This window comes from Amblyomma americanum, chromosome 2 (genome assembly GCF_052857255.1).
Source record: "Amblyomma americanum isolate KBUSLIRL-KWMA chromosome 2, ASM5285725v1, whole genome shotgun sequence".
Classification (NCBI taxonomy): Eukaryota; Metazoa; Arthropoda; class Arachnida; order Ixodida; family Ixodidae; genus Amblyomma; species Amblyomma americanum.
This window is the reverse complement of record NC_135498.1, coordinates 176,359,636-176,377,453: the sequence shown is the minus strand read 5'-3', so window position 1 is coordinate 176,377,453 and position 17,818 is coordinate 176,359,636. Positions and strand designations below refer to the sequence as shown.

The following is a 17,818-nucleotide window of genomic DNA, read 5'->3' as shown; positions in this document are numbered from 1 at the left end:
ATCCTCCTAGGAAACACGTCCTCATAATTGGAACTTGGAGGCTAACGAACAGGGTTCAGCTTAAGTTAAGGACAACGCAGCGAGCCGTGCAAAGAAAAAATTTGGAGGATCCTTAAGCTTCGTCTTTAAGAGTGAGACGCGACAGCGTGTTGCAGCGTTCCCAAGGAGTCCACGGCGAGTGGCCTTTTGGACAATCTCGGTGGACACCAGAACCGGGCCGTAAGTGAAAGAAAATGAAATGAAAACTGGTTTTAAGGAGAGGATATGACGCCTGTCTCACAATTCTCGCTGACACCAGTACCGCGCCGTAAGAGAAACAACATCCCTTCCCTTACGGCGCGGTTCAGGGGTCCACTGAGATGGGACACATATGCGCCATTTTTAGCTCACGGCCAACGCCGCCGACGCCGACGACACCGGCTTTTCTGCGACACGGGGCTCTGAATGCTGTCGCGTTAAAACATGGCGTGTAATGTTAAGAGACCGCAAGCGGGCAGAGTGGGTGAGGGAACAAACGCGTATTAATGACTTCCTGGTCGAAATCAAGAGAAAAAAATGGGCTTGGGCAGGCCATGTAGTGCGAAGGCAAGATAACCGCTGGTCCTTGAGGGTAACGGAGTGGATTCCAATAGAAGTCAAGCGTAGCAGGGGGCGGCAGATGGTTAGGTAGGTGGATGAGATTCAGTAGTTTCTAGGCATAGGGTGGGCGCAGCTGGCAAAGGACAGGCTTAATTGGAGAGACATGAGAGAGGCATTTACCTGCAGTCGGTGTAGTCAGGCCGATGATGATGATGTTGATCGTTATGATGAATGTGTGAACTTAGAAAAGACGCAGTGTTTTCATTCCTTGAGTTGCCACCTATTTATTGTAAACTGTTTCCGTCCCAGATGCTCGACCACTAGTTTACTAGTTTAATTTGAACGCCAGTTTTAACCTGCCGCTGTACTTAGTTTAGTTGTGCTTTTAAGCCCTTCGGGAAATTCGTCCTAATTATCTTCTCAGCTGTGCAAGCCTGACATCATTCCTTTATGGTATTTTAGAAGTCCGCTTGAACTCAATTGCGGCCCGTGTGGACGTTATCCAGCATGTTTACTTCGCATATCTCTTCATGCCATCCTTGCGCTATCCCGTCAGGACTGCTTTTATTCACTAAATTAAATGCTTGTTTCGGAGTGCAAGACAGCTATTATGTGCAGCTGGTTATAATGGAACCATTTCCCTATAACTGTACCGGTGGCGAGAAAAGTTTCCTGTAATCAAGTGCTCATTAAAAAAATGGGGTATTTCCGTCGCACACTTTAGTGTAACGTTGGTATAGTTTTACAAGCAGTTACCGTAGTACATACGTTTTGAATTGGTCTGAAAATTTCATGCTCGAGTTTTTAGTTCTTATGAACTAATAATGGACAGTGTTTTTCACTCTTCGACACGTTTTACGTTTTGAGCCGTTGCGTACAAAACGTTGCAAGTTTTTTCACCAAAATTTTTTCGCCTTCGACACTCGTGGAAAGAGCTGTTACTTCCATCATAAATCTAATGCAACTGGCCACGCTTCCCATCTTGATAGCCCTGTTTACTATAGTTACAGTGTATACTAAACGAGAAATGTGATCTTTCGCATTTCTTTTTTTTTTCAGTCGCTGCAAAATAGTCACAACTTTTTCGGGTTTTGCTCAGTATTCTCGAAGACATTTTTCCATAAAAAGTTAAATCTATTATTTCATTTATTTCACAATGATGCGAACTAGTATTCTCTATTCAACACGAGTGGCATACATGAATATAACATACAAGCAGGAGAATGAAGATGACACAACTCAACCGCGAAACTACAGTCATAGGTAATGTAAAGGCATAAATTCAGTAGACAAAAATTTGGAGAATGAAAAAAAGAAAACTATCATTATATCAAATTAGTCAGCACTTAAACCCGTTTCACTTACTATGGGCTTTCCGTTTTGGCGCCAAGTCCTTTTACCAAAAGATGTCATAACAGCGCAAACGCAGCAGAAATGAATTCGTCATACTGTAACCAAATAAATGTCGTTGGATTACCTGGTGTAATCTTGAGGACTCAATTACGCACCCTAGAAGCTAACTGCAATCCGAAATTGTGTGCAGTTATAACCTGTACATGAAATATCTTGTTTTTGCAAACATTGGCTGTAGTCAGTGATTTTTGTGATGATATGTTGAGGGATGACGCCGAGTGCAGAGCACAGTAAGGTACGGTCGAGGGCTGAAGTTATGCTGTTCATTTAAAATTTTATTTTCGAATTGCACACAACTGATGCACTTGTGGGTTGCTAGGGGCAGAATGTTGTTAGCGATCATGAAGGTAGTAGGAGATTGTTCCTTCAGAAACCCACAGCTTTTCTCCATTTGCTCAAGACCATAAGTATCTGTTTTGGTGTGAGGGCCAAAGACGATGAAAGAATACTGAAGTTTAGACATGACATATTTGTTTTAAGCTGGAAGTTTAAGACTTCACGAATGTTCTTTGAGTTTTTGTCATACAAAAAAACGTTTTACAAACACACAACAAATAATTTAAATGTGGGTGCTCAATGATTTTTTATTGGCAACAGTGTCCCCAAAGTATACATATTTATGGAAATAAGACAGTTGTGCGAGTGCAAATCAAATGAACTGTTATGCTTCTTAAGCGTTACTGTTAGAAGCACTGTTCACTGCGTGTTAAGTGCCATACACCAATCTTTACACAGCTCATCTATCAAAATTGCAGTAGAAAGATTGTGGTCATTAACTGAGTTGAAGCTTTTATATACAATGCTGTCATTGGCTAATAGTCGAATGGAAGCAGAGTATGTATTTACTAAGGTTTTAATGAATATTCTATATCAAATTGCACAATGCCTAATACACTGCCCTGCGGCAAGCCGGAGATTGCATCGATTACATGAGAGAAATTGTCATTGCTTTCTCCGATTTGATCTGTGTTCAAAAAGACGACAGACGCAGATTCTGCACCAAGTAGCTCAGATGACGTTATTCATCTTTTCTCTTAAGGTATTCACATATTCATTTAATGAGGTAATTAGGCTGAAGAATGAATTTCAAATGATAGAAATTCTCCGTACTCAAAATTTATCGAATGCTTTAGAGAAGTCTAACAGGAGCACGTTTTCTTAACAAGAGTCATTAAGTGGGCGAGCTAACGTATCTACAGTTGTGACTAATTGCGTAAAAGTAGACATCCTTTTCATGAACGCGTGCTGATGTGGTGATAAATCGATAAATCTTTTTTCTGTTAGATGCGAAATGTAAGATCTGCGCTGCACATCGGAGCAGCGCTGATGAAATACATGTAGTCGGCTTTACTTCTTTAACCATGAGAAACGCCTCTTTCCTCCGATAAAGCCACAGCTAGCAACAGTCATGGTTTTGCATCTTCTGATTAACAAAAGATGTCAGCCAGCCTATGATGCACCCTCCCCCTTCCTCCTCCTCCTCCTCCCCTCCTTAGGCTTTCCAGCCCACCCCAAACAGAGTTTTCCTTAGAAACAGGAGTGCCGATTGCAAAGCCGTGCTGGCATCTGTTACGGTCATTGCTGTGTCGCTATTTCCAGCGTTTTTTTTCTTCCCGACCTTACTGGGCGTCGGTTCTCTTCCTCATTGTACGTGCTTGCCGGCATATCTAGAAACTTACAAACTCACTGTGCAAAGCCGTCCTTCCTTTTGAATCGCATGCAGGCCTCTCGGATGTCCTGGAATGCACCTTTCCCTCATCGGATGCGGAGTTCGCTCAAGGTTTAGCTGCTCCGCATGTGCCATCAGCAAAGATAACCGTCAAGAACGTGCCGTCCAAATGTCCGGTTTTCGTAAAAGCATAGTGTCTTTTTTACTTCCTTTTTTACAGGTGCATTGGCGCCATTCTTACCCCTCCCTGGATAACAATCTTTCAAGAGAGTATATATGCGCCCCTGGACCACTCTGCGAACACAGTTTACGCCGTTTTTGGTACTGCAACGTCCATCATGAGCTCTTTGGTAAGCATGCAAGTTGGATGGCAGTTTATTGTTACTATTTTTGTTTGCATGAGAAGGACTATACGATGTTGAACGAAAAAGTAATCCTTCCGTAAAATACCGATTTTAATTCAAGTCGCTTTCATTCTGAACGCTTCTTCATTACGCACTGCTATAACATAGCACATTTTCAACAAGTCCAGGATTCTTTAACATCGATTTGAGTTTTAGAATATTATAAGGTGCTTTTATAAAATTTTAAAGGCAAAGGTCTATTCTTAAGATGCGTAGCCAAAATCTTGCTTTTAAAGTTTATCCGTCCATTCAATGGGATGCAAGCCTGCCGAGGCGAGATCTGCTCTTATATTTATTGCGGTTGCAAACTCTAACGATATATGAAAAAAATCATGTTCATAAACTATTTCTTGCTGAAAATGCACGTGTACAGAAATTTAAGGTATAAACAGGCTTCTTGTTCTTGATACCCGCACATTTTATACAAGTACAGTCCGCGTCACCCTTGTGTAGAGCGCTCGAGCAGTGCGCACCTAGTAAAAAAACTATAATTACAGAGGAGCACCTCATTTCTGAGTAAACTGCTCGTGTCTACTTTGTGGGTATTTCCGTCTTTTTGTCGCGCACGCAGCAAATTTGACATCGAAAAATGCTTTCAGCGCTTTAGGGGCAGGCGATGGAAGAGCAAAAATGGGAGCGAAAAAATAGTACAGTCCTTCAACTAAGCATCTAAAAAAAACGCTGTTATTCTCACTATATTAGAAGAACTGAATTTTGGAAACGGAAATGCATTTTAGAAGTTTTGTTGATGCTGCAGCTTACATGGCAGTAAGCATAAGCTCTCAAAGTGTGATTGATCCCGTGGCTTGCTGCATAGAAACTGGTTCCGGTGAGAATGTATTCTCAAGTTAGGAGGCTATTATTCTTTTTTCGATTATAAAGTGTACGGTATTTATTTGGCATGGGGGGATATACTGATTGTTATTGAGAAACGTTCCCATTTTAAAATGGCGAATTCACGCTTTTTTACTATTGGGATGCTTTAAGACACAACAATAACAAACAAGTGAAAATACGCAGGCTGCTCTCTTCGCTCTCCTCGCTGCACTGGCCGTGGTTACAGCCGTTCCAAAGGTCGGATACGGTGGCGGCTACGGAGCCATTGGTTACGGCGGAGTCGGTTACGGAGGCGTTGGCTATGGAGGCGTCGGAGGCGTGGGCATCGGCAGCAGCGTGGCTCTTCTGAGTGGAGGCCCCGGATTCGCTAAGGCTGTGGCTGGGCCGGCCTTCCTTGTGAAGACAGTGCACCACGTCCACAAAGTTAGCGGCGGAGGTGCCCTACTCGCCCACTCTGGCCTCGGCTACGGACACGGAGGGGGCTACGGCGGATACGGCGGATACGGCTACAAAGGCTGATTTAATAACTTAGTAACCGCCGCTGCTTGTTTTTTGCTGTTGTTCATGCGAACCCGCGGTACTTTAGTGGACCTGGGAGTCCTTCCATCTTTCTGACTACGCTACTTTATGTTGTTCATGCGAACCATGGTGCTGAATACGACCCGGGCAGCAACGTGCTGGCTGCCTGGTTTGGAACTTCGGCTGTGGCATATCACGGCGACAGCCTACCTCACGCCTAGATGGTGCCTCAAATGGCCAACGCTCGCTTAATATCGGTGTAAACAATCGGTCACAACAACACAGCATGCACTGCGTAGTATGTAAATTCTAACGCTGGCTGGAAATCTTTTAGTACAGGCGCATTCAGCCTACTCGTCGGTGTTTGGTGTTGCCCCATACATAATGAAAGCATTCTGATTTTAGGTGAGCGAGGATGTATAGTATTTATTTTGTCTGTTTGAGTTTCAAATTTGTAACAATGAAGACAGAATTTTTGCACTGTATATACAATATATAAATAGAAATATTTATGAAAACATTTATTTACACTCTCTTCATGCAGCAGATAAGGCACGGGCATCGTCCTTGATCTTATGTTTTAAGAAGTATGCAATAAATTTTTTACACCACATTTCGCTTCCTGGTCTCTGTTGCCTCGGGTATTTCTGCACGCCTCTTGAAAAGAGTAGAGACCAGCTGCTACAATCCTTACAATGGCTACGAAAATGGCCACTATATGGCGGAGGTCATAAAACATGACCTCCGCCGTTTAGTAGATATCCGCTGTGCGAATTCACATTTGTTTATCTATAGTGTATGTTTGCTCACGCATAAATAATGACCCACATCTAATTGAAAGAAAATGGTCTTGTTTAAGTCTATGCAATCTTGATAAGGATAGTTCTGCATGTGTGAGGAAAGCATAGGTACAGAATAACAGCCTTGAATTTGCATTCCTGGAAGATATATGTTGATAATTGTAGATTCTGCGGAAAAAGCAACACACTAGTTGCTGATGTATACTTTCGGCTTTTTGAGGAAAATAGATATAAAAATTTATGTACAATCGCCCAATTTTTTAACCTGAACGCGCGAGCATCGACCGGCCAGTCGATAAGCGCCGTATAACGGAGCACAGCGGCGAAGTGTGCGAGAATACGCGCGTGCGCGCAATGCACAGTCCAATGCAGCTTCCCTCTGCCAGGCTGTTCCGGCAACCGGACCCCACCCCACCTGCTTTTTTGTCCGTTATCGCCTTTCCTTCTGTTTTCTGCACGCCACTGACAAAGGATTAGAAAAGGCAACGTGGTACCGCCTTCTTTTCTGTAGGAGAGGGAAGTGTGAATTGATAAGTGAAATAATCCGATCAGATGTCATTGCTATCGCGCTTCACAGTATATAAGGCCTTGCATCCGCTTTCTGGAGTGTTTGCTTCACGCAGCATCAACAATGCCTCCTCGGGTGCCAGAGGAAAAGAGAGTAGCTGCAGTACGCATGTCTTTGAGCGGCACATCCCAAAGACAGATCGCGATGGCTTTGGATTTAAATGTAGCGACAGTGAACAGGATAATTTGCGCGTTTAGAGACGAAGGGCGCATAGGTGATGCAGCAAGGAACTGCGTTCGGAAGACGACAGCAGAAGAGGATGCCGCCTTGGTTCTCGCCGCCGAGACTAATCCCTTCATGACGGCTGGCCAGGTTAGAGATGCGGTTGGCCTCGATGTCAGCGAAGAATTGGTGAGAAAACGGCTTTTGGAAGAAGGCCTGAAGAATCGAAGTGCTGCCCAAAAGCCGCTTCTTTCCGACACAGCGAAAGCAAAAAGACTGGATTTTGCACAGGCCCATCTGCACTGGACAGCAGATGACTGGCACAATGTCGTCTTTACCGACGAGTCCACATTCTGCACGCAGTGGGACCAAAAACGCCAAGTATACAGACCAGACCTAACGAGGTTCGTTTCTTCCTATTACGAATATTTAGTTAGTTTGTGCCTGTTTCTATTTTCACAAATTTATTCCTGTGAGCCTTTTCTTGTTATTGTTAATTTAAGATACGTTTGTGGTGTAAATTGCCGCAATTTTAAATTGACTTATTGTTCTCCTCTCTTGTAGGTATGACCCCCGATACGTCCACCAAGTGAGAGCCAGTGGACGCAAAAGCATCAACGTTTGGGGGATTGTAACCAAAGAGGGCCTTGGACCACTATACAGAATACAGGGCCGATTTTGTACCGCCTCCTACATTAATATCGTCGAACAGGTGCTCCTGCCTCATGTGCTCGACGGTCCTTTCAATGACGGCTGCTTCATCCTACAGCAGGACTTGTCCCCCGTGCACACGTCTCGCGCTGCCAAAGGCCGCCTGGAAGAACTCGGAATCATGACGATTGACTGGCCGCCACAAGGAGCGGACATGAATGTAATTGAAAACGTGTGGGGCCTAATGAAAAAGAACTTATCAAAAATGGGTCTTCACAACGTGAGCTGCGATGAACTGTGGCGCAAAGTTGAAGCCGAATGGGAGCTGTTGAAAATCGACCACGACCTCGTACCAGCGCTGTACGACTCTCTTCCGCGACGCATCGCAACGGTTGTTCAGTCTGGTGGAGCCTTCTCCAAATACTGAAGGGCAACAAGCGAGTTGCGACACCCGGGACCCCACAATTTCTCAAGCAGCTGGAATTACCAAAATCTCTAATACCCCTTGGTAACCAGTGCGAGCAAAGGTATCCTTATTGAGGCGTTGTTTTTCTTCTGGTTTCGCTCTCGAGAAAAGCAATAAATTTATTTCTGGTCAGACATAGGCAAGGCACGCTATTCTTTGCAACATCGAAGTTTCTAATCAGCAGGACTTCCAGCGGCAGATATCTTTTTGCCGCAGGAAATTGCCGCGTGAGCCGTAGGGAAAATAAAAATAAAAAGAAGTGCTGATTCTCACGTAGTGCAATCAGCCGGTGTATGTCGCATTCCATCGAGCCCAAGCGGTGCCACTTGACCCTTTATTTATAGCGTGATGGCAGCGTTCAGAAAAGAAAAGACGAAGACGATAACGGTGCTCGAAAGGGGGTGGGGTCCGGTTCCCGGAACAGCCTGGCAGAGGGCAGCTGCACTGGACTGGGCATTGTGCGCACGCGCGTATTCTCGCACACTTCGCCGCTATGCTCCGTTGTACGGCGCTTATCGACTGGCCGGTCGACGCTCGCGCGTTCAGGTTAAAAAATTGGGCGATTGTACGTAATTATACCTGAGTTGAAAACCGTCGTTGCTTATGCGCACTATGTCTTACGGCCTTTTCATTATTCGCGCTGTTTTATAATGCTGCAATCTTGAGCTTTGCTGAGAGTTGGCATCGCTATAAGGGAGTTCACTCTTATTACGCAAAAGCGCAGCATCGACTACTGCTCCCTACTCTCGTACTGCATCGACACAGAAGGGACTAGGACCTACACCATCATTATAGCGATAGCTTTAGACTCGCCGTTCGTCGGAAGAACTGGTGTCTGTGGGACGATAATTCCCAAAAGGTTGACAGCGTCCTGACGTCACAACGACATGACAACACGCGGGTAATTCCAATACTTGACAACGATCTCAGAGTAAAATCGCGACGAAGTCACACCGCAATTCGACATCTGTCAGCAGGGTTCTGACGTCATTCCAACATCATTACGTAGCACCTGTGAATAAATAAAAGCAATCGCGTTGAAGAGAAAAACGGACGAGCCGGGGAGTCGACCCGCTGCCCGTTGGGTCCTAAGGCACCCGCGCAACCTCTGGACAACTGAGGAACGTTCTCTCGATTTGTCCTAAAAGAAGCCTTTTGTGCGATGTGGTAAATATTGTGGGAAAAATAAAAACAAAGTAAAATGAAAAATAAATAACATTGTCCCTGTCTGCGAAGCGATATGCAAAGAGGACCCATGCCGCCGGAGGGACCCACTAATGCTATCGTGTCATACACTTCAGGAGGCGCCTAGGTGTCCGACGAATTTTCTCGTTATCGGGCAGCATCTGTTTTCTATTACGTTCGTTGAGCGCGTACAATAGCTCGGATGCGCCAGCTCTGCAACCAAATGGCCGGGCGGACTCCGAATACACCAAAGATATTCAGTGTCTGGAAAAAAAAAGGGGTGTCGAAGTGGGATCAGTAAAGCGGTTTGACCGGCGGGCTACGGCGGCTTTGCGCGGCTTTGCGCGGCAGGTAGCGCAAAGGTGTAGGGAGTGCGTCTTCGAAGAATCAAGTACGCTTCCCAAAATGTGTAAATGACGTGGCCGAAAACAAATTCAACAGTGTGGTGGCTAGTATTTATGACTCGAGCTACAACAGCTCTGCAAAACATTTTATGCTTGCACATTGCTCTAATGGTAATGCTCTAATGCTAGAGCATTAACAATAGAGCAATGTGCAAGCTCTAATGCTCTAATGCTCTAGTGCTCTAATGCTAGAAAAAAGAAGAAGAAGACGGCGATTAGTGGGCCGGCTGTCTGACACCTGTCCGTAATTTTCGGCTTTATTTTCTCACTTCAGAGGTTTTCCAGTCTTTTTGGCGTGTGTCCTCGACGTGCGACGACCTGGGGGTCCCTGGCCGCCGGCAAAAGCACGTCAAGCGACCTCCTCGGCGTGGTGTGCCTTATCAACGCCGACACGGAACATCACCGCCAGCTGAACTCCATGCTGCACTGATGGCAGCAGCGCCAGCGGCGGGTCCAGCGGCCCCTGTAGTTGCGGCTACAGGCCAGGCCCCGCCAAACAAGAGACTGCGCGACGACCAAGCCAGCAACGAGCCTCTGACCGACCATCCAGAGGACATTGACCAAGCATCATTTACAGTTGTATCGTACAAGAAAAAGAGAGCTACTGGTGTTCCTGTAGTTTTCAGGCCCACTGAGGAAGGAGGACGCCTATGGAAAGCCAACCCCAACATTGTGGCTTCGGCGGTTGTAGCATCGGCTCAAGAAAAAGTCGTCAGCCATCGCATTCACAAGGATGGGAGCCTGATGGTTACAGTATCGACGCTGCCCGCCGCCAACCGTCTGCTCACGGTAACTAAGCTGGCTGGAGTGGCTGTAGAGGCCAGAGTCCCATACTCTTACATGGCAAGCTCTGGCAAAATACAAGATATACCTGTCACCTACACAGACGAAGATCTGCAGGAATATCTACGCGACCAAGGTGTCCTCTCAGCAAGGAGGCTAATCGCCTACACTCCTGAGGATGGTGGAAAGATAAAAGCGGTACGCCGTCGCACAGTTATATTGGAATTCGCAAAAGATGCGCCGCTACCAAAACGAGTAACGCTGGGGTTCTGTAGTTACCCTGTAACTGAATACGTCGGAGCAGCAACTCAGTGCTATAAATGTCAGAGGCATGGCCACATATCAAGACACTGTAACGGCCCCGTACGCTGCAAAGTGTGTGCTGGCCCCCACTCGCGCAAAGAATGCACTTCGAGAGCGCAACCTAAATGCGCTAACTGCGGTGGCCCACACCCTGCTTCCTATGGAGGGTGTTATAAAAAGAAAGCGGCCACAGTTGCTCGCACGGCAGAGCAAACACAAGGGAAACCCCCTAAGCGCCATGAACCACCACCTAACCCCGACGTGGTTTTCATGACTACGGTAGCTCTTTCCGAGAATCAGTCAACACAGCGTGGCAGAGCAGCTGACAAGACCTACGCAGATGCGGTAAAAAAGAAGCGTGGGAAGTCCGTTGGTTCTTCTCCTTCATCAAAGCTACTGCAACGCACTACACAAGACCCGACAAACAGCGTCGCTTGCTCTGACCCTAGGGCGCCACAACATGACAAGAAGATCAGCGGCAGGCAGCAAACCGGAAGCTCTGAACAAGATGTCACATGCCTACTGATTCCGATGCTGTTTGCAGCCATCAAAGCTCTTATCCGTGCAAACCCCTCGTCAGGAAGACTCCCAGAAGTAGAAGCGGTCCTTGCAATGGAGCCGTTGGTGTCGGTCTCCTACGCTCCGCAGGGGCGTAATACCACACTTCAGTAATCATGGCTTCCACAGCGAGAACTTCACCGCAGCTGACAATCCACAACATCTTTCGTACATGCACCATTTTCCAGTGGAACGCTCGCGGGCTACGCTCTAAACTCTCAGATTTCCGACAGCTCGTGCGAGCGTACCGCTTCCCTTTCATAGTCATCTGTGAATCACGCGTCGAGGAAACTTTCCGACTCAATGGATACTATTTCCATTATTCACAACAACCAGATAACGTCAGCAGATTGCTGATAGGCTTTCGCAAGGATATCCCGGCCTCACCGGTTGATGTCCCGCCTCACAGCGACAATGAATACGTATGCGCTGTCACAGTTATTGCCGGACAACAGTACACTCTGATTGGAGTATATCTTGAGCCAGGCACGTCATTTGATGCTTTGAGACTTGAAGACTTGATAGCAAGGACGCCCTCTCCGCATATTATTTGCGGAGACTTCAATGCTCATAATGAAATTTGGGGCAGCTCACATACATGTGCCCGAGGTGCCAAGCTTGCAAAACTTCTCTCTAAGCATTCAGTTCAGCCATTAAATGACGGCAGCATCACCTACCTGCGAGGCCCGACGACTACCAGCAGCATCGACGTGACATTTGTCACAAGTTCATTCGCCCACAACTTTGGCTGGTGCACTGATTTGAAGACACGTGGAAGCGACCATTACCTAATCCTCATATCGGCTTTCCATGCGCAGAGGAACCCAAAGAAATTCCTTATAAAATCTACAGACTGGGACGCATACAAGGACGCTGTAAGAAGAGGAGTTACTGCGGCAACTCGCAATGAGGAATTAGCATCGACAATTGCGTATTGCCTGAGGGCGAGTACACAACTTACAGCTAAAAATGATAACCTACCTTCAAATGATGACACATTCCATAGGCTTTGTGCTATACGCAGGCGAGCTGAAAGGAAAGCTCTGCGCACAAAAAGCCTCGATGACCTACGTGCATGCCGACGGGCACAACGTCACATTCGACGCTACATGGATAAACTCAGTCGGCAAAAGTGGCGTGACTTTTGTTCTACGCTGGATGTGCGCAAACCAGTAACCAATATTTGGCGGATAGTTAGAGGTATGCGCACGCCACTTCAACAACTCCACCCCTTCGCTGCACTCTCCCTTCACGAACAAAAATCTATAACAGAAGTCTCCGAAGAATACTGCAAGCTGCTGTCGGCAGGGTCAGGGCATTCGACACTCTCCGCAGATGGTCAAACAGGCATCCCAAAGGCGGCAGTGCCAGCGTTAGACCTGCCTTTCACAATGGAAGAACTATCCACAGCTATCGCGGAGACAAACAGGCACACGTCTCCGGGTCATGATGAGGTGACCTATGACGCCATTGCAAAGCTACTCCACACCTCCCGTCTTCGACTCCTGGAGGATTACAATTCTTCCTGGATGGCTGGTGAGGTCCCCACGGAATGGAAGCTGGCGAAAATCGTGCCCGTTTTGAAACCCTGTAAGCAGCCAACAAGCTACGCATCATTCCGGCCAATTGCCCTACTGATCTGCGTAGGTAAGCTCATGGAGCGCATGATCTGCAAGCGCATAACTTGGTTCCTAGAAAGCCGAAATGAGTTCCCCCAAGAAATGAACGGGTTCCGTCAAAACAGGTCTGCGACTGACAATATCATCGCCCTCGTCTCATCAATTGAGGAGTACCTTCATGCTGGGTACATCCGAACAGCCGTTTTCCTAGACATCAAGGCCGCTTTTGACTCCGTCTTTCACCATGCAGTTCTCGCAGCCTTTGGCAGTCTTGGCCTTGGAGGAAGGCTATACAAGTGGATTGGGCATTATTTAAAAGAACGACAAATTTTTATTACCACTCCAAACGGTCCAACACGCTTTCACGCAGTGGAGAGGGGCGTGCCACAGGGAGCGGTGCTCAGCCCTCTCCTGTTCAATATTGTCCTTATTCACATAAGAAGACACCTTCCGCGAGGGGTCCGCATAACAATTTATGCTGATGATATCTGCATCTGGACCGCGTCACGTTCGCGCTATATTACCCAGCAACGTCTTCAGAGAGCACTATTGCACATTTCGATGTACCTAGCTTCCAGAGGTCTTCGTCTCTCGCCAGAAAATAGTGTTGCAATGGCGTTTACAAGAAAAACGATGACCTGATATCCGCTGCTCCTAGGCGGACGATCGCTGCCATATGTACGATCTCAGCGATTCCTGGGTGTTGTAATCGACTATAATCTGTCATGGTCACCTCAGATCAAAAAACTCCGTGCGAGGATTACTGCAGCATCGCAAGTGTTCAGGTTCATGGCGGGAACAAGGTGGGGTAGCAACTGCCGATCAATGCTTCTGCTTGAAAAAGCCTACGTTGAAGGAACCTTGCGCTACTGTCTACCAGTGCTTCAAAGATTATATACATCAAGCAATAAGACTCTCAATGCCGCACGTAACAACTGCCTGCGAATATGTCTTGGCCTCCCAAAGGGTTCCTCTGCATCAGGAACAGTAGCGGAGGCAGGATGTCTCCCACTAGAGGTAATTGCCGCCCAGGAAACTATGCGTACCCATCTCCGCCATGTCCTGCAAGGGAAGAAGCACTTCCTACACCGTGGCCACCTAACTCACAGCAACTCTAGCTTTGGCCAGGCAGTGCAGCTCCTGCCCATTCCTACTATTAATCAGCCTCAGAAACTACTACCTCTGGCCTTTCCTCCATGGACACTCTCTCCTCTAAAGGTGAAGAAGTCTGTTCCAGGTGTGAATGCAAAGAGCCGCATGCCACAGGCAGCACTTCTGCAAGCTACTCTCGCCTACTTAATCGAAGAATATACGCAGCACACCCATATCTTCACCGATGGTTCAACTACTAAAGAAACTTCTTCTTGTGGCCTTTATGTGCCCTCAACAGGCCATGCCCTTTCTTACCGGCTGCAGCGGAGGACCTCCTCTACAACAGCTGAGCTTCACGGCATTAAGGAAGCTGTTTCTTACATCCTGCGCTGATCCGCCGGCCGTTGGGTTATCTTCACCGATTCAAAAGCATCTCTGCAGATCCAGGCCAACCTGCTGAAGAAAACGAATCACCAGCCAGTTTCCCTGGACATTGGGTATATCCATCATTTAGCTATTGCCGCAGGCCACTGCATAACATTTCAGTGGGTACCTGCTCACTGTGGCATTATGGCTAATGAAAAAGCAGATGAAGCGGCCCGTAAGGGCCATCAACATCAGATACATTCGAAGTTTTCTCACGAAATCTGATGCGTCCCAAATGGCTAAAAGTTTTGCGTACGAAGAAACGTATCGGCTTTGGAGTTTGCCGACACATCAGTACCAATTTCTTCACTCAATCGACCTACATCTTAGATCAAGACTCCACCCAGAATTCCTCGACAACTCGAAACAGTTTACCACCGACTTCGTCTGAATGCTGCATATACAAATGGCCTGCGATACCGTTTTGGACAAATGAACAGTCCGCATTGGGACAACTGTGCTTCGATAGAAACTGTGGAACATATCCTGCTTGAGTGCCCTGCGTATGCTAACGAGCGTGCGTACTATGAACATTGCATGCAGAAGCTCTGCCCAGTGCCCCTAACAATGGACAAAGTTTTAGGCCCCTTAGCCTGCTTCAGGCAACAGAGACTTGCAATGAACTTTCTTTTTACATATTTAAAAGACATTGGACATCTCGATAAGCTCTAAATTCACTTGCAGGTTACCTTCATGCATTCTTCTTGCAGCGAACTTCGTCAGCCCATTCGTCGGACTATGCACTCCATCATTCCATAGGTTACATCAATACTCGCCACTGCATCCTTAGTACCCATTTCATGGCTGCATTTTATCTTCGTTTTTTTTTTCCACCTCTTCCACGCTGCTCTTCTTCAGTCTTTATCTCCTAAATTCCCCTCCCTACGCAGAGTAGCATGCCAGCGATATTGAAACGCCGGCTAAATTCTGTTTTTTCATTAAAGAGTCTCTCTCTCTCCCTCTCTAATGCTAAAACGACGTAATGTATGCATCCCTTGCAAAGCTTAAGCTCTAAGTTTTTCTTTCGCAGTATTGGCGCACATAGCATAACATAAGGATGTTTTCATCTTGAGGCGAGTTTTCTTTTGCGCTGATTTTTTGTAAACCTATTTGGAACAGGCTATATATATGCAGGCGAAGGGTTCTGGACGTTTCTAGAACACAAGCATAGTTTGGTCAAATGCTTAGGGCAAACATCCGAAGTGGAATAGATTTAGAAGCTGAGAAAGCTGTATAGCTTTTCACTGTAGCCGTACGGCTGTGCGTGGGTGGATGCCAATGAGTATTTATTCCTTCATCACAAGCATAGTTTCGCGGAAAAAAAAATTGACAACCTTTACGCTTAGCAAGAGCTCAGGTGCATGTGATAGTCTGAGGATTTTTAAGTTTTGCCTATCAAATCTGAACGCCATCTGTGCTAGAACCAGCAACCCACAGCATCGCTTTCCTATCGTAACTTCCACCACGCTTTCCCTGCTGGGACAGCCGAGCACACCCGCGCGACGAGTTCATCGCCCCTCCCAGCTTAAACCCGCATCCACGCGGAACATTCTGCGTTTTAGGAGAGGCCGAAGACGTCCCACGAATAGCTCTTGCTGTAACAAAACGTAGAAAGAAAACTTCGAACATGAACACACGTTTCCGAATGCAAAAAGCCCCACATTCTGCACACTCAATGAGAAAAGTAGGTAAAATCGCTTTCGGACTTAATCACCATTATCAACGTAACTATGCTCACTGTAGAACAATGGCACATCCGTCGACTTCCAATTAGCCCTGTCCTGCGCAAGCTGCGGCGACCATATCGCCGTAAACTTCCTAACATCCTCCGCCCACCCGATCCTCCTGAAGCAGCCTACGATGTTTACCTACTCCTGGATCCCAATTCCCTCCCGTAAGACACCATCTCTTAACTCCCTTCGCACAATTTTCCCTGCCCATCTTTTCTTTTTTTAATCAGTTTGCGTACCATTTACTCGCGCTGTCCCCTGACTCACTGTGCTTTCCTCCTGTCCCCTTACATTTTGCACTCTAATTTGTTGCCACATACTTAATAATTGAAATTTGCTGCGATACTAGCCATCTTAACATCATCATCATAGACTTGACTAGGTCCAGTGCCGGGCAAAAGGCTCTACAACATCTCTGCTGATCCCGACATCGTGCCACTTGCGACCATGTTCCCCCAGCAAACTTCCTAATCTCAACCGCCCACCTTAACTAAGCCGCTCTCTATTACGCTTGCCTTCTCTTGGAATGCAGTCCATTACCTCTTTAATATCCCGATGTGCACATTTTCTGGAAAGCACTGATAAGAGTAAACCGACTCAGGCCATCGGGGATTCCGCTGCCTCTGCCCAGATAATTCGTAGCGCTGAAGAGTACCTGCTGGACTGCAGTCCCGGCAAAGTAAACACATGGAAGTTATTTGAATAATCGCTTCGACGCAGTAGCTTTTCGCCGTCTTTTAATACAGGCGGAAGACAGCTGCCAAGGTGAAAGCAGAAAGGATTTAGGATCTCTAAAAAGTAAGTGGCTTGCAGCGGGCGATTATTTTCGTAAGCAAGTTCAGAAAAGGCAGCGCCTGAGTGGACTGCAATAGCGACGTCGTGTGTACAATCATGCTTTAATGGTTCTGTTCCCTTAATATACAATGAAAAGAAAATGCATACCTTCCGGAAGCAGACACCAGCAGCGCGCTCAAGTATATTGTTTATTTTTCGGGTGGTAACACGTTAAAAGTACTACCGCGGGGAATTTTAGGATGAATATATTAAATGTAATGTTATCACGATACGGCTGGCATGTGTAATAACTGCGGCCTTTTATATCTGAGGAAAAGGAAAAACAGATTGATTGCTTTTCTGTTACATTTTTAACCTGTTAAGCGCTTCAATTGTTACTGACATGATAATGAAAGCTGCTCATGCCCAGTGATTATAGCTGTATGACCATAACTTTTCTTCTCGAAACGACAACTAAGCTCTCTGATGCTCCCCTCTTAAACCTCGATCACTTTCCTTAATATTTGCAACGTCATTTTTAAGACTTGTGCTAGAGACACTCAAGCGGTGGGGAAGTACGATTGGATTGGGTGGCAATGACGTACAATATTTAATAGCAGGAAAGCTGCTTCAAAATAAAGTCGGCAAACATTCACGAAAGTACTGATTAAATTAGAAAGCTGCACTTTTAAAATGTTTTCGGTGGTTTATTCATTTTTAAAGTATTTATCACAGTTAAACTCAAGTTAAGGACTGCTGGTTATCAATTCTGAATATTTTAAAATTGTAAGGTGCTCTTGGTTCATTATTCTGATGGTAATGGCAATGGTCCATTCTTCTGATGTGTAGCAAAATCATTATACAAAGTTTGTCGAC

At 46.3% G+C, this 17,818-nt stretch overlaps 2 protein-coding genes across 2 annotated transcripts in view; both read left to right on the top strand.

Annotated features, from left to right (window-relative positions):
- LOC144119304 (uncharacterized) overlaps positions 1–17,818 on the top strand; it is a 43,792-nt gene that overhangs the window by 9,647 nt on the left and 16,327 nt on the right. The gene's annotated exons all lie outside the window — the stretch shown is intronic.
- Positions 3,981–6,026, top strand: LOC144119303 (uncharacterized). The gene is made up of 2 exons (XM_077651966.1): positions 3,981–4,011; positions 5,086–6,026. The coding sequence occupies exons 1-2, from the start codon at positions 4,000–4,002 to the stop codon at positions 5,419–5,421; spliced, it is 348 nt and encodes a 115-aa protein (XP_077508092.1). The 5' UTR covers positions 3,981–3,999; the 3' UTR covers positions 5,422–6,026.